Below are 25,404 nucleotides of genomic sequence, written 5' to 3' on the forward strand. Positions count from 1 at the left end.
AAGTCACTTAATGACATCAAGCGGCACTAACCGACCTCAAGGGCTGCCCCCCGCCCCTCCCCGCATCGCCGCCGGCACTTCCCGGAGTTGGTCCCCGCGCCCCTCCCGGGCCCAGGTGATGGGACCGCGCTCACCTTCCGCAGAAATGCCATCCTCGGCCTGTACTGCTGGCCTTGGTGTCGGATTGTCATCCTGGACCCTGGCGGACGCAGAACCGGGACACAACCGGAGGGAAGAAGAAGCCCCCGGAGAGCGCGCCGGCGTCCCCGTGCGCGGGCGGGGTGGTGCGGCCTGCGGCGCCCCCGGGAAGCTGCCCGAATCCGCGCCGGCCAATCAGCGCGCCGCGCCGCGGGCCGGGCGTGCTCCGCGCCGGCGCCCACCTGCCGCCAGGGGGCGGTGTCGGGCTCCGCCGGGGCCCGCGGAGCCACAGGTGAGCGCCGCGCGCCCGGGACCCGCGTGGGAGGCTCTGTGGCCGAGGGCGAGCCCTTAAGGAGGATGGGACTTCGGTTAGGAAGGGAGACAAGGCACGGGAAAGGGGGGGGAAGGGATGGATTCGGCGTTTGGGATTAACATATATACACCACTATGTTTAAAATAGATAAAACGACTATACTCCAATGAAAATTATTTTTTAGAAAAAGGACATTTATGGCAAAAATAAAATAAAATAGATAATCCTGAAAGACCTACTGTACAGCACAGGGAACTCTGCTCAATATTCTGTAATAACCTAAATGGGAAAAGAATTTGAAAAAGAATAGGTACATGTATATGTATAACTGAATCACTTTGCCATACACCTGAAACTAACACAACATTGTAACCCAACTATACTCCAATAAAAAAATTAAAATTTTTTTAAATGTTTAGAAGTGTTTAGGGGAAAAGCAAATTCTACGTGGAATTGGTAAGATGTTGGTTAACAAAAGAAAGGACGTGAAGAATAAAGAAGGAAAGTTGAAGTCCCTGCTGGGCCAGCTGCCTGGTCTATTTTTTCAGTTTCTTTTCTGTTAGAGGTTATTACAAGAGATTGAATATAGTTCCCTGTGCTCTACAGTAAATCCTTGTTGTTTAAGATGCTCTATATCTGGATGGGAGTGATGGTTATACACAGCTAATCATGTTTGTCAAAACTCATCCAACTGTACTCTTAAAACTGGAGCATGACATTGTCTGTAAACTATACCTCAATAAAAAGACTGACCCAAAAAAGCAAGTATTATCTTGCAAGGCAGCAGAGGGACATCGTGCTAAAATGAAATTCTCCTGTGACTCGGTCAGGTAAGTAGACATCTAATCATCACCACCACCACCATCACCACCATCACCACCATCACCACCGTCACCACCGTCATCACTATAGTCAGCCGCAGCCTCCTCTTCATCAACACAGAGGTGTGATTCGGGACCTATATGGGGGTCCTGCTGCCCTGGATACCATACAATGGGATCTCCATGAGCCTGGCCCCTGTAGGATAAACCTCATCCAAGCACAATGATATGGTCATTTACATAGCAGTGCCCTTTAAACCCCAGTTCCAAGGTCACCTCCCAGGAAAATGTCCCAACACCTCTGGTCAACTCAACAATTCAGTTCAGTCCACTGTGCTTAGCGCTCAGGAGATAAAACTTAAAACGTCCTGCTCTCAGCCCTTGTGCCCTCCTCCCACACTGGGAGGAAGGGCAGAATCATCAACAGTTCATCTCTCCATGGCGGATGCCTCAGACTGCCTGCAGGCAGAGATCTTCTTAGAGGGGTGAGGGTTAGAGCAACCGTGGGACGCCACTGCCCTCACCCAGGCCCGAGGGATGGCGAGCCGGAGCCCTGGTGGGGGGCTGCCATGCTGGGGCTGTCATCCTGGAGGGACACAGCCATGGCTAGAAAGGGTGCTGGCGGAATAAATACCCCGAGTCTCTCTCCTCTGAGTGCCTCCCATTTGTCAGTCCTGACTGGAAGCCAGAGGGTGATAGAGGCCCGGCGATGCAGCCTGTCAAGATCAGCCTCCCAGGGCACACAGCCAGGCAGAGAAGGGCAAAGGGTTGGGGGTGGGAAGGACTTAGGGGAGGCAAATCGTGAAGAAGCAGCACCATGGGTTCAATGTCTTCGATAGCGTGGAAGCCCAGAGCACAGATCTTGGATTTTGTGTCCCCAAGCGCTCTGGACAGCTCGGTGACAGCACCACCCACCCCGCACAGACGTCTCCCTGACTCAGATAGAAGTCATGTTGAATTCACCTGACTCCCTGGGCCACTGCCCGTGCTCTGGGCCATGTTTGCATTTCATATAATTCTGTCTCGTTTGCATTTTGTCACAAGTGTGTATTACACTGGCGATTCTAAAAGATCATATATATAAAAAAAAACCTTAGATGCATGAATGTTTCTTCCTAGCTCCCCTGAGAGAGGCAATAGCTCATGAAAACATATTCTGGGAGGGAACTCAGAGGGCCTTAATTTCCACGCAGTGAGCACACTGGGCCTGCGGACAGACCCTCTCTGCACACCCACTGGTCAGCGCCAGTTCAGCAATAAAGGGAAGGAAGTGTGGGTGGAGCCCTACGTAGCCCACACCTACGCTTCTCCCTGCCTTCCACCTTCTCCACAAGAAGCTACTTGAGACCCTCATAAGCTGACCACGCCTGGTGTGGCTCTGAGTGCTTGACCCGGGAGAGAGGGAGAAAAAGAGGAACTTTGGGGAACTTTTCTGGAAGGTTTCCTGCTTCTTCATCAACTGGAGATTGTTCGCAAACTATTTTGGCCCAGCAGGGGCTACCAGATACCACCACCAAGTACAGTCCTAGAATAAAAATCCCATCCTTATCTGTTTTCTCCTAAATTAAATGCATTGGATGCATCCAGAGGTGATACTTTTCACAAGCATGGCTAGAGATAAACACAGGAAAATAGAACACGATCACGCCTCCCTCTGTCCCCACCCTCTTCCCAACTCCGCGGGGTGCACTTCTGTCTACCTGTGGAGCAGGTCAGGCTGCAACGAGTAAATGGCATCTGCAACTTTTTTTTTTGTTAAGGGCAGTACTGTTTTTCATTATAGAAAATTTGGAGCTATGGACCTTTTAAAAATGACAATTATGTAAATTGGTACAGCTACCATGGAAAATAGTATAGAATAGAGGTTTCTCAAGAAACTAAAAACAGAACTACCATAGGACCCAGCAATTCTACTCCTGGGTATTTATCCAAAAAAGAAAAACAAAAAAAAAACCCCAAAAAACCCTAATTCTAAAAGATACATGCACCCTATGTTCATAGCAGCACTATTTACAATAACCAAGACAGATGAATGGACAAAGAAGATGTGGTTTATATATTCAATGGAATACTACTCAGCCATAAAAAAGAATGAAATAATGCCATTTGTAGCAACATGGATGGATCTAGAGATTATCATACTAAGTCAGAAAGAAAAAGACAAATACCATATGATATCACTTATATGTGGAATCTAAAATATGACACGGGGCTTCCCTGGTGGCACAGTGGTTGAGAATCTGCCTGCCAATGCAGGGGACACGGGTTCGAGCCCTGGTCTGGGAAGATCCCACATGCCGTGGAGCAGCTGGGCCCGTGAGCCACAATTACTGAGCCTGCACGTCTGGAGCCTGTGCTCCGCAACAAGAGAGGCCGCGATAGTGAGAGGCCCGCGCACCGTGATGAAGAGTGGCCCCCACTTACCGCAACTAGAGAAAGCCCTCGCACAGAAAAGAAGACCCAACACAGCCAAACATAATTAAATAAATAAATAAATAAATAAAAAACTAAGTCTCTTATAAAAAAAAAATGTTAAAATATGACACGAATGAACCTATCTACAAAACAGAAACAAACTCACAGAGAGAACAGACTTGTAGTTGCCGAGGGAGGGCAGGAGGGAGAGGGTTGGACTGGGAGTTTGGGGTCGGTAGATGCAAACTGTTACGTTTAGAATGGAGAAGCACCAAGGTCCTACTGTATAGCACAGGGAACTACATCCAATCTCCTGGGATAAACCCTAATGGGAAAGAATATTTAAAAAAGAATGTAGATATGTGTGTAACTGAGTCACTTTACTGTACAGCAGAGATTGCCACAACTTTGTAAATCAACTCTACTTCAATTTTAAAAAAACTAAAAACAGAACTACCATATGACCCAACAATTCCACTCCTGGGTATTTATCCAAAAGAAAAAAAACCACTAATTCGAAAAGATACAAGCACCCCTACGTTCAGAGCAGCACTATTTACAATAACCAAGACATGGAAGCAACCTAAGTGTCCATCAACAGATGAATGGATAAAGATGATGTGGTACATATATACAATGGAATATTACTCAGCCATGAAAAAAGAATGAAATTTTGCCATTGGCAGCAACATGGATGGGCATGGAGGGCATTATGCTTAGTGAAATAAGTCAGACAAAGAAAGAAAAATGCTGTATGATATCACTTATATGTGGAATCTGAAAACTACAACAAACTAGTAAATGTAACAAAAAAGAAGCAGACTCACAGGTACTGAGAACAAACTAGTCGTTACCAGTGGGGAGGGGGATGAGGGGAGGGGCAATATGGGTAGGGGATTAAGAGGTACAAACTATTAGGTATCAAACAAGCTACAAGGATATATTGTACAATATGGGGAATACTTCATAATAGCCAATATTTTATAATAACTACCAATGGTGTATGACCTTTAAAAATTGTGAATCACTATATTGTACACCTGTAACTTATATAATATTGTACAGCAACTATACTTCAATTTTTTTTTTAATTTTAATTTAAAAAAGGAAAAAATGGCATTATGGGAAAAGGCATTTTCACAACTTGAAATAGGCTTTCGTTTTAAGACAGCTGAGGGCTTCAGGGGAAGTGTGAAGGCCTCTCTGGTCCCTGCTCAGCCTCTCACCGGATGTGAAACTTTTTTCTAACAGCTTTATTGAGGGATAACTGACACACACTAAACTGCATGTATCTGAAGTGCACACTTTGATGAGTTTCGATATATACATACCCCCATGAAACTACACCCACGGTCAAGATAGGGAGCACATCTGTTACGCCCCGAAGTTTCCTTATGCCCTTTGTGATCCCTCCCCCCGCTGTCCCCAGGCAACCCCTGACCTGCTTTCTGTCACCGTGAATTAGTGGCAGGGGTTAATCTGATCAAGTCATGTAATCTCTCCAAGTCTCTACTTTCTCAGTAGTAATAAGAAAGAGTCCGACTTGATGAATTCAAAATTCCCCTCCAGTTTGAAAGTCACATGACTTTAATAAGTGAAGGTAAATAAATACACAGCTCAATCAGCCTGAAGGCTGGCAGAGTGGGATTTAGCGCTCCCTACAAAGCGAGGCCTCTCTGGACTTAGACCAGCCACCCCAAAACGGGATTCCACGTGGCAGACATTCAAAAGAGCCGAAGAGCTGAGTGCCACCATGGACGTGCCCCCAACCATTCCTGCCACACGTGCTCGGGGAGGGGTGGGGGAGAGGGGCAAGAGGGACCCACCTTAGGAGAAGAGACCCCAAGAAAATGTATTACTTGGTGCACCCCATCTGCGTCAATCTTACTGAAATCCTTCTCTTTTGTCAAACATGCCCATCCTGCGAAGGATTTTTAAACCCAAAGCATGCCAGCGAGGGTCGTCTACTGATACTCAGATGCTCCCCCTGCCTGTGGGGTGGCTCAGCCTCCAAAACCCTGGGTTCCCAGCCCCTGTCCTGCTCCCAGCGGCCACCTCTGTCCACGGAGAGCAAGTGTCTTTCTTAGGACTTCCAAAGTTCCTGCGCCTTCTCTTTCCCTTGGCTTCCCCAGGAACAGCGATGTCTGGAAGGCTACAGGAAGATGAATGCTACAGGAGATGCCAAGGAAATAAAAATATTAGCCCATGCAAGAATTTTCTTCTAAGACTATACTCTCAGGGATCATTTCTATAGTTCGTTACTAGAGAAGTTTCTCTGAAAGAGATATGGGAACATATGTTTATGTATAACTGATTCCCTTTGTTATAAAGCAGAAACTAACATACCATTGTAAAGCAATTATACTCCAATAAAGATGTTAAAAATAAAAAATAAAAAAGAATTTTCTTCTGACACCCATAGCTTCCACGTCACCCAGATGCTGCATTTGAAGATCAACTTCACCCATGCTCTCTGCTCCCATGTGTGGGTCTAGTACTGCTTTCTCTCTCTGCTCTCTCTCTTCTCTTTCTAGGTAGGTAGGTAGGTAGATAGATGATAGATGATAGATAGATAGATAGATAGATAGATAGATAGATAGATAGATAGATAGATAATAGATAGATAGATAGATAGATAGATAGATAGATAGATAGATAGATAGATAGATAAATGTCTGGTTACATCACCTGAAGCTTGGAAAAGCCAGTTCTGCTCTTTCCCTTTCCCTCTTTATGTTTGGTACACAGCCCTCCTGGGTTCAAACTCAAGTCACTTTACAGATAACCAAATTTGGTGTTTTGCAAAAAGTGCAAACCTTTAGGGGAGGAAGGAGTGACTGCTAATGAGTATGGAGTTTCTTCTTGGGGATAATGAAAATGTTCTGGCATTAGACAGTGGTGATGGTTGCACGACCTTGTGAATAGACTAAAAGGACAGAACTGTACACTTGAAAACAGTGAATTGTAATGGTATGGGAATTATACTTCAATTTTTTAAAGTGCAAGCTCAGAGAAATAATTTTCCCCAGGTTTTGCTATCATAAGGCCCCCTCTCTTTCTCAACAATCTTCAGCGGCTCCCCACCACCTCCCTAATGAAATTCATTCTCTCCCAGTCTGGCCCGATCTGAACTGTCACCTGTAGTGTCACTGCCTCTCGACACGGAGTTTCTTTCTCTCGCCAGCCTTGAAGTCTGCTTTTTCACCAGCCTGTGGTGGATTTTCTGCCCCCAAGTCTTTCCCACCAGGTGTTCTGCTGACACCTCCCTCCTCCCCATTCCTTCACCACTGAGTTGATGCCATTCCCGTGGCATTTCTCCACGCACAAATTTGGGTGGGACATCATTGGTGAACATCTTACATCCCCTGCTAATCGATGAGTTTCACTAAGAATAAGGTCAGCCAGCAGCTTGTGAGCAGCGGTCTCTGGGTTTTGGTTTTGGTTCTGGCAGGGGGTAGATCTGATTGTGGCACTGCCAATTTCTGAGGTGCAAATACTCCTGTTAATGTGACATCAGTGACCACAGAATCACTGGACGGGAGGTGAAGGTCCTTCTGTATCTGTTGGATTCATTTTGCAGCACCAAAAACTGCTAAGGATTAGCAAAACCTGAACCAGAGCATCGTTACATAAAGACTGAGCAGAAAACTTTATAGCAACTAGAACTGTTCCAGAAACTTCAGAGGTGATCTCATGGACCGGGAGAACCGGGAGTCATTGGAATATTCGCGGCTTAAGAGGCCATGGTCTAGGATGTTGTAGACAAGACCTACACTACACTCAATGGCTGCATCTCTTCCGACTCTGAGAATTATTGAGTCTCAGATGGGTGTGGCTCCAAGGGAGTCTTGAATGGCTGGTATCACTCACCCAATATCACCCTCAGAGGCTGGGCAATCACCCCTTAGAAAGGGTTTTCTGGCTGCCCCGATCCACCTCTTCCACGCACCTAAGGAAGCCTGCCCTTTTAAGCCCACTCTTCACTGCATCGTATGTGTGAAGTTTTGCACATGAACGCTGGGCCTGCAGGGCGGTGTCTGATATCTTGCGGGTAGATTTGATTTCCTTGAAGGCGGTGGTTATTTCTCCTGGCCAGTCCCCAAGGGAAGAAATAGGTTCCAAGGCAGAAAAAAAGAAGCAGGAATTCAGAAAGTCAGTCTTGGTTACCAGTCTATTGCTGGAACTCACCTGCCCACCATAAGAGAGCAAGTCCAGGGCCAGGAAGAAATGGAGTCTGCAATCTCCAGGGATCACACCATTTTTGTTAAGAAAATTGTTCTAGTTTCATGTGGCTTTCGCCATTTCCCTTTTGTTTCTCCTCTAGGATTCATGACATTTTCATTCATTGTTCCAGCGTTCTCTGCTCTGTGTCAGGGAGTACTCAGTTTTGTTCAACAAACCTTGACTGAGCACCGTTTCTGGGCTGGGAATCATGTCAAGCACCCGTGGTATAAAGGTGAATGAGACACGGTCCTGCCTTGAAGATGCCTCCAGTAGAAAGAAAGACATAAAATATAATTCTGGGACAGTGCAGTGGATGGTGTGGGAGGATGTGGAAGGCAAAAAAGAAAAGGAAAGAACCGAAAGGTGGTAAGAGACTGCTCAGATGAAATCATAATGGTTTTGCATAACAGGCCTTAGTGTACCTGCCCACTCACTGAGGGCTCGCAGCAACCTAGGAGTAGTTGTCTATTATTAAGACCCCCAGTCAACAAACGAGTCAAGAGAGGGGAAAGGTAGGGAGGGAGATAAATTAGGAGATTGGAATTACCACACACACACTACTGTATATAAAACAGATAAGCAACAAGGACCTACCATATAGCACAGGGAACACTACTCAATACGCTGTAATAACCTATATGGGAAAAGAATCTGAAAAAGAATAGATGTAGATATATGAATCACTTATAAATCAACTCTACTCCAATATAAAATTTTAAAAATTTTTTAAATGAGTAAAGAGAAAAAATAACAAGCTGAAGTGTTTGCCCCTATTAAGCATCAGAGCCAGGACTGGGACCCAGGCAGCCTGGCCTCTGACTTCACACCTCACCTCCACGCGATGCCAGTGTCCTCGGATCGGCCAGAAACTGCGTCCCGTGCCCGCCTCAGTCGTGAACTGAGAGCTAGCTGGTTTCCCACAGAAAAATCATGGTGTGAAAACCAGAAACAGAGAACACTGGGTGCTAGGCAAGCAAAATCAACAGCTGTCCATGGTAGAGTCACCTCAGAAATGCAGCTTTTCCTCTCTCTCGGATTGTTGGACTGGGATGAGTTTTCCACAGATGGTCATCTCATGTGTCAAGAGTCTGAACTTACTTCTTCAATGGCTTCTGACACAGAGCGCCAAGTAGTTTTTCAGCAGTATCGCATATTTACATTCCGTTTGCCCAAAATGAACTAATTTCACCACGCCCTTGTTTGTGTTGGGTGCTATTACGTTTCTTATACCTAGACAATTCTAATTTTTCTAGATTCTGTATTTGTACGTGCATAGTTTTCCCTTCTTAGACCAGAAAATCCAAATAAGAGGGTACTATCTCAAAGTTGTTAACGTGACCCTCTGAATCCACAGGTGAGCCAGAGGGGGCGCCGGCGCGAGGCAAGGACAGGTGTGCCCGTTCATCCCTGCCGTTCTAGGGGACAAGAGGGCTGCGTCTGGGAGAAGAAAACAAGAGCCGCAGGTCCAGCACCCAGACTGGGGTTCACGTTCAAAAGGCACTTCAGTGTAAAACCTTTTTAAAAAAAAATTATTTAGGGTCATTTCAGCTGTGTGATTGCATGAAAGCTAGACTTCACGTCATTAAAAAATGGATGTGCGCCTGCCCTGGTAAAAACCGGCTAGAAAACTGATGGGGAGTTTGGGGGAACCCTACTGTGTTCCTGCATCTCCGTTTTTAAACATCGTGATGAGGGGAATTTCCGCCTCCCTGCTAGCAGTGCGGCCAGGTGCGCAGATACGAAAGGGCAGGGAAGGGTTCCGCGGTCCCCAGCGCCCCCTCCCTTCCCGCAGAGGGGCCGGGCCCGGCCCAGACCATAGAGGCGCGGATGCCTCCAAAGTCCTAGGGAGGAAGCGCAGGCTCCCGGCGGCGGACTTCCGGCGGCGGCCATTTCCGGCCCCGCCCCTCCGGGCCCGGGCGCCGGCTGGGTGTGGGTCTCCTACGGGGAGCTAGTGGGCGGCGCGGACCCCGGAAGTTTGGGGCCCCTTTCCCCAAGTGGGGGGTCGGGGTCGGCCCCTCGAACCCCCAGCGCTGTGGACTTCTTTCCTCGTTATAACTCCTCGGGCCGTGGTGAAACCCGCCCTAAAATTACGTGATTTAGGCTTGTCTTGGTGTATCTGAGAGAACGCCCGGCTGCCTGTGTGAAAAACAGTCAAGTAGCTAAAACAAACAAGTGTGCCTTCGTGTTTCGTCGTGTGCAGATGCGGGGGGAGGACTTGGGGCGCATGACGAGGCCCTGCACCCTGGAAGGAGCTGGGCGCCGGGGGAGAGGGCGGCCCGGAAGGTCGGCACGGCCTCCCCCGGCGGGGGGCGGGCAGGGTGAGGCTCAGAACCGAGCTCTCGCCCGGAAGTGGGCCTGGCGATTAGATCCCTGCGGAGCACTGGCCGCGGTTCTTCCTCTTCCAGGACCGCGCTCGCTACAGGCGCTGACTGCCTAGACTTTGACTTCAGTGTCCTCGATTTTAAAGTGAGGATGGTATCGGCCATCCTGTTCTGTGGGATCCTGTCCTACTGGGGAGATCCCGTCCTACTGTGGGATCCTGTCCTACTATGTATCATCTTATCCTACTGTGTGGGATCCTGTCCTACTGGGGGGGATCCCATCCTACTGTGTGATCCTGTCCTACCATATGTGATCCTGTCCTACTGTGTGTAATCCTGTCCTACTGTGTGTGATTGTACTGTAGCATATGTTCTTTAGTGAACCGGATTTACCTTCTCTGATACTAGAAGACTGTGTTGGGGGAATGTTTCATAGAAAGAAACTTTCACCACAGTGTGTTCCTGAGGGGAAAATAAAAGATGGACAAGTTTGGGATTTGAACTGCGGTCTCTCGCCACAGTTACTGATAGAATATTAAATTGTTCTGAGAAGCTCTGCAGTAATGGAACTCATCTAACTCTGTTGAGCCGGGTGTTTCTCAAGCATTTGACCACAGAAACTTGAGTAACACCCTATTAATATCTCCCCAACGCGGTTTTGACCAGAACACATTTTTGGGAGACGCTGACATAAATCATTCACGTGAGCACAGACCTGTGCAAGAGTCACTCTCACTTCTCAAAAGACATTTCAGAACTACTTTTTGAAAATCACCTGACTGGATTTCAGTAAGGATAGTTTCAGTTTTACAGACATTGGAGAAACTGGTCCATAAATAATGAAGTACTACAAGCCGTTAACATTCGGAAAAGGAAGTGAACCTTCCTCACCCTTCCTCCTTCGTACATCATGGACAGTAAATAACATCTTAACGTCACTGCGCCAGTATTATCAGCGTATTATCAGCATATTATTCATAAAGCAATAGGAATAATTACTTTGAAAAACACGGATCGTTCCAAGTGGAAATTCTACAATTCAGGGCTTCTGAATGACAAACCTTGGACATTTGTTCAAGGACCTACTTTAGTAAAACATGATTAACATTTCCTGCTATAAATAGAATGTAGCTAAGAAACGCTTAAGTATGTTGTATGTATATATGAAGTGACATTCACTCGAAACTTGCCCTAACATTATAGAATAAAATTTAGTACAGGGACTGTCTTCAGCTTTATTCACGATGACTTAGCTGCTGAAGTAACAACAGAAGCTCTTAAGGCAATTTCATGTGTTTGGTGCAAACCTCTTTCAAGGGGAGCTTTGAAGTGACTTACCAGTATGTTACTAAACTTGCAGTTTCAAGCAGGACCTGCCTAAGGATGACAGTAACAAGACATTACAGTGTCCTTGTTCCAGTGTCTGGTCCTCCATCCTGTAGGGCCAGAAACCTACACCATTCGCACAGAGATAACCAGGCTCCAGAGGACACACTAATGCTAACCAAACTCAAAAGGGACCAATGTATAAACCCAGAGTGTAAGGTAATTCCTTTCTAGTGAAAAATGTAACTATCAGGCAGCTGGCAAACTTTATTCACCAACAGTGTGTTACTTCTTGAAAGAAGATCTACATGGGAGTCCAGATTCATATACTATGGGTATATCATATTGGAGACACATGGCATGGAATCAGAACAAGAATGATACCCAAGTTTAATGGCATTGGGTGTCTTCACCCTACAGATGTACCTGTCAGGTTAGCTAGATCTTCATGTTCCTGGGTGAAAGCACTCTCATCCATGGTGCTAGAGACAAGATAAGCCATTTTGTCTCTTTGAACATCTCTTTCAGAGATGCTCTCCCCATATTCTTTCTCGAGCTGGAGTACAATGCAAGTGACTTGGTTCAATCTTTTCTGTTTACAGCCCCCATCCAGCTGGACCTCCGTGAAGTTGCACCTGGGGCAGAAAGATAGGGTACTGAGTGGTCACACAAAGACTTTCCTCCCTGGGGGCAGAGGAAGCCGGAAGGCTGCTTGGGAGACCCTGTCTCTGTCTGCCCGAAGCACAGGTGAACTGGATTGCGGAGGGCACCTTGACAAGAAGAAAGATCACAGCTGGGGCAGTCAGGGAGGTCTGATGGAGAGGGCCACTTAGTGCAAAGTCACACAGGTTTCTTCAGGAAGCCATCTGCTTGAACAGTGAGTAACGTGTGCCTGCGATGCAAAATTCTGCTTCTTTAAACAGAATTTAATGATTTAAAATATATGCACCACATTCTGTTTGTGAAAATCATGTTTGTGAAAACATGTTCGAAAGATCTGTATATGTTGTCTTTTCTAAGTGAATATTATATTTCGATTAAAATATACGTACATATAACATGCTAATCAAAATGCGTTTTACTTAGATCTCCCTCACCTTCAATCTATTGATATATTCTCAATTGATGTTTTTCAGGCCCTTGACCTTCACCCCATAAGAAGCATTACAGTGTTCCCCAATTTTATGATTGAGAATGGTCTGATTAGGGAAGGGGCATAAGAGAAAGGCCAAATATAATTTTTCTGCTAATTAATTTCATAGAACAACCAGCAAAGATTTTAAAAATAATTTCCTGGTCACAACAGGCAAGAGAGAATTCATTGTCAATAGGTCTGCAGAATGAAAATGAATCATCCTTGGGACTTCCCTGCTGGCACAGTGGTTAAGAATCCGCCTACCAACGCAGGGGACACAGGTTCGATCCCTGGTCCAGGAAGATCCCACACGCTGTGGAGCAACTAAGCCCATGCGCCACAACTATTGAGCCCGCGTGCTGCAACTACGGAGCCTGCGCACCTAGAGCCCGTGCTCCGCAACAAGAGAAGCCACCACAATGAGAAGCCCGTGCACCGCAACAAAGAGTAGCCCCCGCTCGCCACAACTAGAGAAAGCCCGCACGTAGCAACGAAGACCCAACGCAGCCAAAAATAAAATCATTAAAAAAAAAAAATCATCCTAGTCAGAAACATGGAAATGCAAGAAGGAATGAAAAATACCAGAAAGGATAAAAATATGGGGAATTATTAATAAATATTAAATGTCAACCCAACAATTATCATGTCTTGTGGAGTTAAATTTATGTGTAGAACTAAAAATGTATGAAACAACACAAAAAGAGGAAAGGGATAAACTTTTAGGAAAGCTAAAGTTGTCTAAGGTTCTAGCAGTACTGGGAAACTGGTAAAAGTAATAAATTGTATTAGACAGAAATAAGACAAGATTACATATTGTCTAATCTCTAGGATATCAACTAAAAGAAAATAATGTATAATAACAGAACATATAACCTACAAGTTTGGGGTGGGGAATAGAGTAAGAGATAATATTGTATTAAACCACAAGAAGGCAAGAAAAAAGAAAAGTGGAACATAAAACAGATTAGCCAAATAGAAAAAAAAATACTATGAAAGTAGGAATAAATCCAACTATATCAGCAGTTACTTTATATGTAAATGGACTAAATAATACAAGAAAAAGACTAAGATTGTCAGATGGGATAAAGAAAAAAAAAAACACGTAACTTCTAAGAGAGACACTTTAAATATACAGAGACAGAATGATTAAAGTAGAAGGACGGGAAAAGATAGATTACACAAACCCTAGCAAAAAGAAGTCAAGTGTATCTATACCAGTATCAAATAAGACTTTAAGGCAAGAAGCATTACTAGAACTAAAGAAATATCATAATGGGTCAATCCAACAAGAAGATAACAAGTCACAAATCTGTACATAGTCAATGACATAACTTCAAACTACATACAGCAAAAATTAAACAAAGAAAGAGGCAAATCCACAATCATAGCGAAAAACTAAGACACTTTCCTCAATAGTTTATACAACCAGCAGATAAAAGACCAATCAGGATATAGAAGATAAAACACACAACAAACTTGACCTGGTGGCTTATACGTAGAATTCTGTACTCAACAATGACAGAATTTACATTTTTAAGTGTAAGTGAAACATATACCAGAATTGACCACATAGTGGATTATAAAGAAAGCCTCAACTAATTTCAAAACATTGAAATCATTCAGAGAATGTTATTTGACCACAGTGGAATTAAGCTTAGAAATTAGTAATAAAAAGATTATATGCATTGTCTGGAAATTTAAAAATATATTCCTAAATAATTCATAAACTAAAGAAAACCCCCAGATATTAGAAAATATTTTTAATTGAATGATAATAAAGACATAACTTATATAAAAACTCACAGGATTCAGCTAATGCAGGGCACAGAGAGAAACTTATAACCTTAAAAATGTACACATTAGAGGGACTTCCCTGGTGGCGCAGTGGATAAGACTCCACGCTCCCAATGTAGGGGGCCCGGGTTCCATCCCTGGTCAGGGAACTAGATCTCACATGCATGCCGCAACTAAGAGTTCACATGCCACGACTAAGGAGCCCACGAGCCGCAACTTAGACCCAGTGCAACCAAATAAATATTTTTTAAAAAAAGAATTCAATGGAAGAAAGACATCAAAAAAAAAAATGTACACGTTAGAAAAATGGTAGGCTGAAAATCAGTGATTTATTCTTCTATTTCAAGAATGTATTAAAAGAACAGCAAATTAAATATAAGGAAAATAGAAGTAAATGAGAAAGATGATAAACAGTGAAGTAGAACACAAATATACAACAGAGAAAATCAACAAAATCAAAAGTTGGCTCTTTGAAAATATCTTTAAATGGTAAACTCCTAACAATACTGTCCTACAAAAACAAAACAAATTCCCAATATTAGAAATGAAAAAGAATGTCACTACAGAGCCTACAGACATCAAAAGGATTAATAAACATATTATTTTTAAAACTTTACACTAAAATTTTGGAATTTCAGATGAAATGGAAAATTTTCTTGAAAAATGCAGCTTTCCAAAGCCCACTGAAGAAAACGAAAATTTTAATATCTAATAAATAAATTGAAGTTATTCAAGAACTTCCCACAGAGAAAACTCCAAGCATACATGGTTTCACCAGTTAATTCTTGCAAATATTTAAATAACACGAATCTTGCACAAACTCTTCCCGAGAATAGAAAAACAGAGTATACTTCCCAACTCTTTATGTGGCCAACATAACCTTGATAGAAAATTGGACTAGAATCTTACAAGAAGGAAAAATCACTGGCCAGTCACTCACGTTGTGATATAATAAAAGTAAATATTTGGCCTTTGTCCAGGTTCCTGGCACACAGCTCTGAACCCCTTGGAATCTCAGGGTAACAAGAGTGTCTCTTGTATGCTGATGAGGTGGCTGGTGCCTGGAGGCCCTTCGGGCTGGTCACCAGAAAGAAGGAGGCCTGATTAGAGGACTGAAACTTCCAGCCCAGCCCCCTAAACTGCAGGGAGGGAAGACGGATGGAGATTGAGCTAATCACCCACGGCCAATGATTGAATCGATGATCGTGTCTACATAATGAAACCTGCATAAAAACTCCTAAACGAAAGGGTTCAGAGCGCTTCTGGGTTGGCGAGCGCATCAAGGAACCAGGAGGGCGACCTGCCCGGAGAGAGCATGGAGCCTCCAAGCGTGCCCTCACCCCCGTATCTTGCTCTACGCCTCTCTTCCATTTGCCTATTACAGAACCCTGTCATTTACAATAAACCGGCAGCAGTAAGGAAAGCACTTCCCTGAGTTCCGTGAGTCGTTTAACGAAATATCTAAACTTGGTGGGTGGGGTGGGGGCGGGTATGTGGAAGCCCCCAGTTTACAGCCAGTTGGTCAGAAGCACCGGCGACCTGAGCCTTGGGACTGGTGTCTGAAATGGGGGGGGTCTTGTGGGACTGAGCCCCCCACACCTAACTCCAGGTAGTTAGGATTTCAGACAAAAAAAAGTGGCCGGCCATTTCAGCAAGCAAAGAATGGTGCCCGCGGCCAAGTCGGGGGAACGCCAGATGGAGAAAAAGAGGCTACTGGCCCCAGAGGGTTAAGATGCAGATCTAAGGAATTTCAATGAGCCCAGACCCTTGCATCTCCCCATACATAGAAAAGGACTAAAATCATCTACTTGACGTGTTTGTTTTTTGTGAGTAGCAGTAATCTTTTGATGTTCGACTACACAATTTATTTTTCAGCAAAAACTCCTCTATATCCTGACTCCTTCCTTGCCTCTTTGGAATGTTCTCCAGAGCTATGTGAGAGGCTGTCTCCCAGGCCATAGTCCTCGGTAAGGTCCCAGAATAAAACATAACTCACAACTTTTAGGTTGTGCGTTTTTTCTTTTCAGTCGACAGTGGCAAAATTGAGTTGAATTGTTAAGACACCCAGTTGGTGTCAGAGAATTAGAGAACTGGTGGGTGTCAGGAGGGGGAAAAAAACCTCACTTGTGAACATTAGATGCAAAATCCTAAATAAATTACTAGCAAATAAAATCAAGCATCCAGCTAGGGTTTATTTCAGGAATGCAAGTGATGCAATATACTAAAATCAATCAAGGTAAGTCATCACATTAGTAGAAAAAAGAATCATAAACCACGTTGGTGCACACCTAAAAATGATGACCTCAGGGAAAGTGGTTTCAAGAAGTAAGATCAGATGTATCTTTCCTTCCTCCCTCTGAGTCCTACCCCTCCAGTCTGAGTTAATTTGTAGGAGAAAACTGCAGTCTGTTCCAGGCCTGGCCTGGCCTGAGCTACAGGCTGTATCACCTGTTAAGTCACAAGGACCCCTGATTACAGGACCCTCTGGCTTTGCATTTTGACCCCCGTCTCTGGTTCTGCATGTCTTTTACTGATGCTTCGATCTGCAAGACAAAACAGAAGGCGGCTAGCAAGCTGGTACTATTGGAACAATTAATTATTGTACCAGGTGCTCTGGCAGGTCCTAGAAGAACAAATATGAATCAAGGTCCTGGAAGATTAAGTAACTCATCAAAAGTCCCACTGCTGATAAATGGCAGGGCTGAGATATGAACCCAGTCAGTCTGGTTCCCGAATTCACAGTCTTACTCATTCTGTGTCACTAACTCTATGTGTAGATCACTAAGCATAATGCTAAGCTTTAAGTGTCAAATTGACATAAGTTACACATGCTGTGAAAGTGTAAAGGAAAGAGATTAATTTGACTGGGGCTAGGTTGGTTTAGAAGAGCTTTAAAGAAAGAAGCAGGATTTAAACTGGAACGCAGACGATGACAATTTTAACCGGCAGAGAATGAAAGTGCGTTAGTCAGGACAGACGGGGTTATGCTGCAGTAACAATGGTTTAACACAACAAAGATTCGCTTCCCTCATGCAGATGCTAATTCATTGCCCTGGCCGTGTCCAGGGCACTCCCTCAATGCCATGACTCAGGGATGCAGGCTGCTACCATCCGTGGTCCACATGCCCTCACGAGCGCTGTGCAGGGAAGACACCAAAAGTGGAGGATGTGCACCTGCCTTTCAATGCTTTCAGCCTGGAAACCACACATATCACTACTGCTTGTAGCCTGTTGGTTCTAAGACAGCATCTGGGATATTGGGTGGGAATTTTTTGCCTCTGCCACTGAGAAAAGGGGCGTTCCAGACTGAGGAGCAAACACGTGCAAAGGCATGAGAGTATAAAAATGCATGGTATGCAACATAAGAGCAAAGAGACCTAGGACCCAGTAGGCCTTGACGATCATTTCACAGGTGTATTAGTTTGCTTGAGCTGCCGTAACAAAATACCACAGACTGTGGGGCTTAAACTTCAGAAATTTATGTTCTCACAGTTCTAGAGGCCGGAAAGTCTGAGGTCAGGGTACCAGCAATGTTGTTTTCTCCTGAGGCGTCTCTCCTTGGCTTGCAGACGGCCATCCCTCGGCCCACGTGCCCCTGGTGTCTCTCCGTGTGTCTTAATCTCCTCTCATTAGGACACCAGACAAATCGGATTAGGGCCCAAATGAATGGCATCATTTGACCTCAATCACCTCTTTAAAGGCTTTATCTCTGTTACAGACTGAATGTTGGCACCTTCCCCAAATTCATATATTGAAGCCCTAACACCCGATGTGACTGTATTTGGAGGTGGCGCCTCTCGGAAGTTATTAACGTGAAATGAGGTCATAAGGATGGGGCCTGGATCTGATAGGATTAGAGCTCATGAGGAGAGAGACCAGAGAGCTTGCTCTCTCCCTCTCTCTCTCTGGGAACTCACAGAGAGGTGGCAGCTGCCTACAAGCCAAAGAGAGATGCCTCAGGATGAGACCCACCTTGCTGGCCCCTTGATCTTGAACTTCCCAACTTCCAGAACGGCGAGAAAATAGATTTCTGTTGTTTAAGCCGCCCAGCACGTAGCTATCCTGAACGGACTAAGACAGTCTCCGAATACAGTCACAGTCTGAGATGCTGGGGGTTAGGGCTTCGACACGTGAATCTGGGGGACACAATTCAGCCCGGGACAACGGGCACGTGGAAGCTGTCGGGGAGGAACGTCATCGTTTGCCTCGATTCACAAGATCACAGAAGGCAACACAAAGGGGGGCACGCAGAGGTGGGAGCCCAGAGAGTGGGTGAGCGCAACAGTTCAGGCGGCAGCGCAAGGACGGGGAGGCGGGAGACTGGGGGGATGCTGGTCCTTGGAGACTGGATTCGCTTTGGGGAGGGGAAGAGACCATGACCGCGAGGTGTCCAGGCTCCAGCGTAGGAAGCACGTGAGCAGCAGCCTGCTTTGGAAGAGGAAGATTTCAGTTTGCGCCGTGCTGCTGGATCGTCATGAGAACGTCTAGGGGACGACTGGCAACAGTGCCCCCAGCTCCGGGGGAGGAGGGCGGACGGGCAGCCAGGGGGAGGGCAGAGCAGAAGCAGAGGGACGGGGGCTGGAGGGGTCAGCGTGTGTGCAGACGACAGCCCTCGGGACTCGGGTCTCCCCTCCCGCCCCCCCCACACCACTACCTCCTGCTGCCGCACACCCAGCGGGGGCCCCCCAGATGCGACCAACGCCCTGCCTCCTGCCCACCTAGTCAAAGCCGTCCAGACCGATTGTTCCCTCAATCTCACTGTCTCACTCTAGCGATATTCCTGCAGTTCATCCAATTCCATGTAACCTTGTATAAACCCTCAGTTCACAAAGCCCTTTCACAGGCATGAAGGTACCCGTGGTCTGAACGGGGCAGTGGTCTTCCCAGCCTCGCGGAAGCTTTCTCTGTCAGCTCTTTGACCCTGGGCCCGTCATCTAACCTCTCTGAACCCTGAAAACCTCAGGGTTTCCATCCACTGCAGAAAACATGCAATACCCGCTTCATCTACTTAAAAAAGCAGCTGTCAAGATCAAATGAAAATACGGAATGTGAAACAGCTTTATCATCTCTAAGGCAATGTAGGAACAGTGACATCTGGGGTGGGAGTGGCAGTGATAGAAGTTTTTGTCACATGATGCCCTTTAGGGGTCAACCAATAAGGTTACATGAGAAAAGCTCAGCCAGACAACCAAATCCAAAGAGAGCGACTGAACTGAGTGCTTCCTCTGGAGCCAACTGTATGATTGCTACAAATAAACAACATAATCTTCGTCCTCTGGGAGGCGGGGCAGCAAAATACGGAGACAGGTAGAGACGAACACACAGCACAGAATAAAGCACGTCGCAGCTGGGCGTACGGGGCCTGCGCAGGAGCTCAGAGGGAGCGGAGATCTTCTGGATGGTCAAGGGGTGCTTCCTGGAGGGAGCGGACTTTGAAGGGAGCCCACGATGTGGCCAGGCCGGGGTGGGTGCCCACTGACCTGGCTGCGCTGGAGGTGAAAGGTCATGCGGGGAGCCCTGAACTGGAGACACTCCACCCGCCACCCCGGAGGCAGGCAGGCCCCCCACGTCCCCAGGGAGGGAGGAGGGGGGGATACAGGACGTCCTAGGTCAGCGCCGAGGGCTGGGAGGTCCTATTTCCACCTGCTGCTAACCCAGCACCGGCAGCAGAACCACAGTGCTGAGAAGCGGCCGAGGTCAGGGCCAAGGTCACGGCCGCTCCGGGCCCAGCGCCGGGCCCTCAGCCACCCGCGGGACCGGCCGGGGCCCAGGGGCGCCCGGGGCTCCTCGTGCAAGACCCACCGTGAGCTCGTCTGCACAGACGCGCTCTCGGCTCGCAGGATCCTTCTGGAACGGAAATGATGCGTTTCCGCTCCACTCGGAGCTGCAATGCTTGGCCTCCTGCAAGGTCAGGGCCTGGGGGCGTCTCGGGCCACGGGGGCACCGAGCGGCTCCCAGCGGAGAAGGGGGCACGGGGACACCCCAGGAGGTGGCCGGAGGGCGGCTGCTTCCCCCGGACGCGGGCAGGGACCGAGGAGCCACGGGCGGCAGGGGTCACTCCTTCCCCAACAAACACACACACACACACACACACCCCTGTTATGCTCATTTCTGATGACAGGGCTTAGAGCTCCATCCTCTCCCTCATAGCTTTGCAGGTTACACACAACTCTTCCTGAAAATACCGTACTTCGCTGGGTGAAGCCAGCAGCTTCTTAGTAGAGAATCAGGGGGAGCTAGTTAGGCGTTTTACCTGCTTCGCCAGTGAGAAATGTAAACTCCTCTGATAAAAAAAAAAAAAAAAAAAATCAGCAGGCTCATTCCTTTCCCTTTGTGTTAAAAAAAAATCAATCTACAAAGAATTTGAAACCCTTCAAAGGGGATTAACAAGAGCTATTTTCAAAAACCCAACAGAGACAAATTTCTTTCCAGCAGGGAGGGCCCACTTTGCACAAAGGGTTTGCCAGGAAGCGGGGAACATGTGTGCACCATGTATGTTCTTAGGGAGTTACCATGGTCTGAATGTTTGTGTCCCCCCCAAATTCAACCTAACCCCCAAAGCAATCATCTCCCACAGCAGGTGGGGTGACGAGGGTGGAAACCTCATGTGTGGGATTAGTGCCCGAATAAAAGAGACCCGGAAGCTCCCTCGCCCCTTCTACCATGTGAGAACACAGCCAGAAGTCTGCGACCAGGAAGAAGGTCCTCACCAGAGCCCAACCCTGCTTGCTGGCTCCCTGATCTCAGACCTCCAGCCTCCAGAAGAGGGAGAAATAAATTTCTGTTGTTTGGAAGCTACCCAGTTTGTGGTATTTTGTTATAGCAGCCCCAATGGACTCAGACAGGAGTCTTCCCATTAGGGTACAGAATAATTTTCCTCTGTAAATTCACTTAAGTGGTTCCCTTTTAAAAAGTTATAATAAATGTAAAGTGCAAAAAAAAATATGACTGACTCCTAGGATCTCAGGGAGGCAACCTCGGCCATCTCCTTTTCTCAAGCAGAAACTCTGTCCACCAACAACAGAAAATCTGCCTTGATTTTAAAGCTCTTCAGAAAGGATGCTGCGGTGGCCTTTCTCCGAGCCCCCCATCATCCCTGTGTTCTGTGTGCATCCCTCCTGCGGGCCTCCTTTCATCAGACACAGGCAGGACCCCCTGGCCCCTTCCCGACACACAGACACACAGACACAGACACAGACACACACACACACACACACACACACATACACACACACACAGAGACACACACACAGACACACACAGACACACACACACACAAACACACACACAGAGTTGACCAGACCACGGCTTCCCGGCTGTAACAAGAGGTCATCGTTGACCTGTCAGACCCCACAGCAGGCCTAGTGTCTCCGCTCTCAGATTCCAGCTCACTGAGGTATGACATCAAGCATTTCAAGGAATCCAGTCACTAAAAGTATCAGAAGCCATGGCTTCAACATCCGTCATCCGTCCACCCACACTTATGTTTTCTTCTCACATTACGTGGCTGTCATTCTCCACGAGATCTCAGCGAGCAGTGCTCCCATGAACCAGAGAGGGCTCCCTGCCAACAAGACTCATCACGCCCTTTGCTGTGCAAAGCTGTAAATAGTGATCTTTCTTTCCTCATAAGGGCTCGTGTCCCAACTACAGCGCTGCCGTCCACAGCCCAAATGCCCAAGCCCCCCACCATGTGGCCTCTTAGCTGCATCCAGCCTCGATATAACTTTTGTTACATCCCCAATAACCACTGAGAACCACTGTCAAGTCTTCCAGAGCCTCCCTCTAGAAACAGAACTGCCTGTTGGCCATCGCCATTGGGCTCCACTCAACAACAGACAGGCAACAGATCCACGGCTCTATGCACGTCCCTCCTCCTGCGTCCTGGTCCTCTTCCGGCGCCCCATCAGCCTCAAGAACATCCTCCAAGCTCCAGCTAAACTACCACCAAATCTTCCAGAACCCTTCTGTGACACTCCACCCAGGATAAAGTGAATGCCTGCAAGGGCGCTTCCTCTACCCTCCGGGCATCTGCCATCGCACCTGTGATGTGCCATCGGGTTGGTGTACGTGACCGCCTCCCACTACTAGACTAGAAGCCACCTGAGGACAGGGACCACGGCCCCACTGTCTTTGTTATCCAGCATCTAACGATGTCTGACACATAGTAGGTGCTTAATAAATGCTTGTTGTGGGAGGATTGTATAAATGCTACCAGCAATTCTAAATCAGCCCAACCCTATACTATAATTTGAAAAGATACATGCACACCAATGTTCATAGCAGCACTATTCACAACAGCCAAGACATGGACGCAACCTAAATGCTCTTCAACATAGGAACAGATAAAGAAGATGTGGTACATATACACATATGTATATGTATATACAATGGACTATTACTCAGCCATAAAAAAGAATGAAATAATGCCATTTGCAGCAACATGGATGGACCTAGAGATGATCATACTAAGTGAAGTAAGTCAGAAAAAGAAAGACAAGTATATGATATCGCTTATATGTGGAATCTTAAAAAAAGAAAAAGATACAAATGAACTTATTTACAAAACAGAAATAGACCCACAGACATAGAAAACAAACTTGTGGTTACTACAGGGGAAAGGGGGGGAAGGATAAATTAGGAGTCTAGGATTAACATATACACACGACTGTATATAAAATAGATAACCAACAAGGACCTACTGTACAGCACAGGGAACTCTACTCAATATTTTGTAGAGTAAGGGAAAAGAATCTGAAAAAGAATCTGAAAAAGCAGGGTCAATTCGGTGTCTGTGTGTATGTGTCTGTGTGTTGGGAAAGGGCCAGGGGGTCTTCCCTGTGTCTGATGAAAGGGGACCCGCAGGAGGGATGCACACAGAACAGAGATGATGGGGGGCTCGGAGAAAGGCCACGTGTGTATATATACGTGATATATATACACATATATATGTATGTATCACTGTTCTGTATACCTGAAACTAACACAACATTATAAATCACCTACACTTCAATAAGTAAATAAATAAATCAGTCCAAGCCTCATTATGATCCCTATTCCTTGCAGTCCTCGCCCAGGACCACCTGTTTCCCTAAATCAAGAGGAAAGCTTTTCAGAGGGCTGCAGCAAGTTTTGTACCACCTCCCCCTAGATGGTCAGGGCTGCCGGGACACAGGAAATGACAGCCTGGACAGGGAACAGAGCCCTGCGGGTGTCGGAGGCCACGCTCTTCGGACCACTGTGTGTCATCAGCTAACTCCACCAGGTGAAGCTCCTGGCTTTGGATACTCCAGCTCTTTCTGCCACATCTTAAACAAGCCCAGGACCCTCCGTGGTGGGCGCCCATCACCAGGCTGTGCAAAAAGAAATCAGACGTGGGGCTGGTGGTCACGAGCACGTAGGGGTGGCACTGGGCCCGAGGCGGCAGCCTGGGAGCCACAGGAGAAAGAAGGGTCCTTCTGACCAGCACCGTTCCCCCCAGCCCTGTCACAAGCCTGTCATTTCCTAAGCAGCTGGACTTGGAGTGGACACCGGAGGACCCTGAGCAAACTCTCTAAGCTCAGGGAAAAGTCACTCCATCCATTCCTCTGGCTCACAGCCGAGTGGTCTTTTGAACTTGAATCTGACATCGCTTGCCTGCTCCAAATTCCTCCGTGGCTTCTTTTGGGAAAAGTCAGACCACCTTTGAAAGGCACAGGAGATTTTTAGCATGTATCTTTGCCTGCCTGTCTGGCCTCACACTCCCCGCGGATAAAAATCTCAGCAACAAGGAACAACTTACCTTAAACACACCAGACTCGCACACACCTCTGCTCTGACGCACGCTGCTCCCGCTGCCTGGGCCTTCCTTCTGCCTCTTCTGGGCCCAGCAGAAGCCCCGATGCAGCATCCTTCAGTCTTAGAGTCAAGGCTCTTCCTCTGCTGGGCCTCTCCTGCTCCTAGAGTAGAATCCGAAGCCCCTGCCCACTAGACGCTGTACTTTATGTTCCTAGCCTTGTAGCGAGACCAGCTTCACTGTATCACACCGACCGTTCTTCCAGCGCTGGTCCTTACTCGCCTCAGTTTCCTTACCTGTAAAATGGGGATAATTGTCAAACCTATTGCTATAGTGTCAGTGGGAGGACTGACGGCCGGAAGTGGCCACAGTGGTTGGAAAGGGAGCCTGGGAAAGAAAGGAGGGCAATACTCCGTGCATTCCTGTGCAGGTGTGCAGGTTCCCCCCCTCCGTGGGTCACTGGGGTTACGGGGAGCCTCTGGGAGCAAGAGCATGGAGGGCAGAACACCCCCAGGACAGTGCGGCCCCAGTGGGGAGGAAGCTTCTGGTAACGGGCTTCTCACCGCCCTACATTGACCAAGAGGCAGCCTGGAAACTGAGATCCTGTGGTTATTAAGACCACAAGAGCTGCCCCCCGCCCCTCCCCGCATCGCCGCCGGCACTTCCCGGAGTTGGTCCCCGCGCCCCTCCCGGGCCCAGGTGATGGGACCGCGCTCACCTTCCGCAGAAATGCCATCCTCGGCCTGTACTGCTGGCCTTGGTGTCGGATTGTCATCCTGGACCCTGGCGGACGCAGAACCGGGACACAACCGGAGGGAAGAAGAAGCCCCCGGAGAGCGCGCCGGCGTCCCCGTGCGCGGGCGGGGTGGTGCGGCCTGCGGCGCCCCCGGGAAGCTGCCCGAATCCGCGCCGGCCAATCAGCGCGCCGCGCCGCGGGCCGGGCGTGCTCCGCGCCGGCGCCCACCTGCCGCCAGGGGGCGGTGTCGGGCTCCGCCGGGGCCCGCGGAGCCGCAGGTGAGCCCCGCGCGCCCGGGACCCGCGTGGGAGGCTCTGCCCCAGGGGGCGAGCTTGGACCGCAGCACCAAAGGCCGGGGAGTGAAAACAGTGCATCACGGGCCTTGGACCCCGGGCTGGGCTGCCAC

At 47.5% G+C, this 25,404-nt stretch overlaps 1 protein-coding gene across 5 annotated transcripts in view; it reads right to left on the reverse strand.

Moving 5' to 3' along the window:
- Positions 1-25,139, reverse strand: part of RGS9 (regulator of G protein signaling 9) — an 89,666-nt gene extending 64,527 nt beyond the window's left edge. For 3 of the 5 annotated variants that reach the window (XM_082441903.1, XM_082441906.1, XM_082441905.1), the window contains exons 1-2: positions 24,981-25,139; positions 24,269-24,558 (exon numbers count right to left, since the gene is read on the reverse strand). In XM_082441903.1, coding sequence (XP_082298029.1) covers positions 24,269-24,376 — 108 coding nt within the window. In that variant the 5' untranslated portion in view covers positions 24,377-24,558; positions 24,981-25,139. Of the gene's footprint in view, positions 1-134; positions 291-24,268; positions 24,559-24,980 lie in introns of those variants that run through there. The other 2 variants (XM_082441904.1, XM_082441907.1) reach the window with 2 other exon arrangements.
- Between the last annotated feature and the right edge of the window lie 265 nt (positions 25,140-25,404).

Source organism: Balaenoptera physalus, assembly GCF_965194825.1.
Source record: "Balaenoptera physalus genome assembly, chromosome: 20".
Lineage (NCBI taxonomy): Eukaryota > Metazoa > Chordata > Mammalia > Artiodactyla > Balaenopteridae > Balaenoptera > Balaenoptera physalus.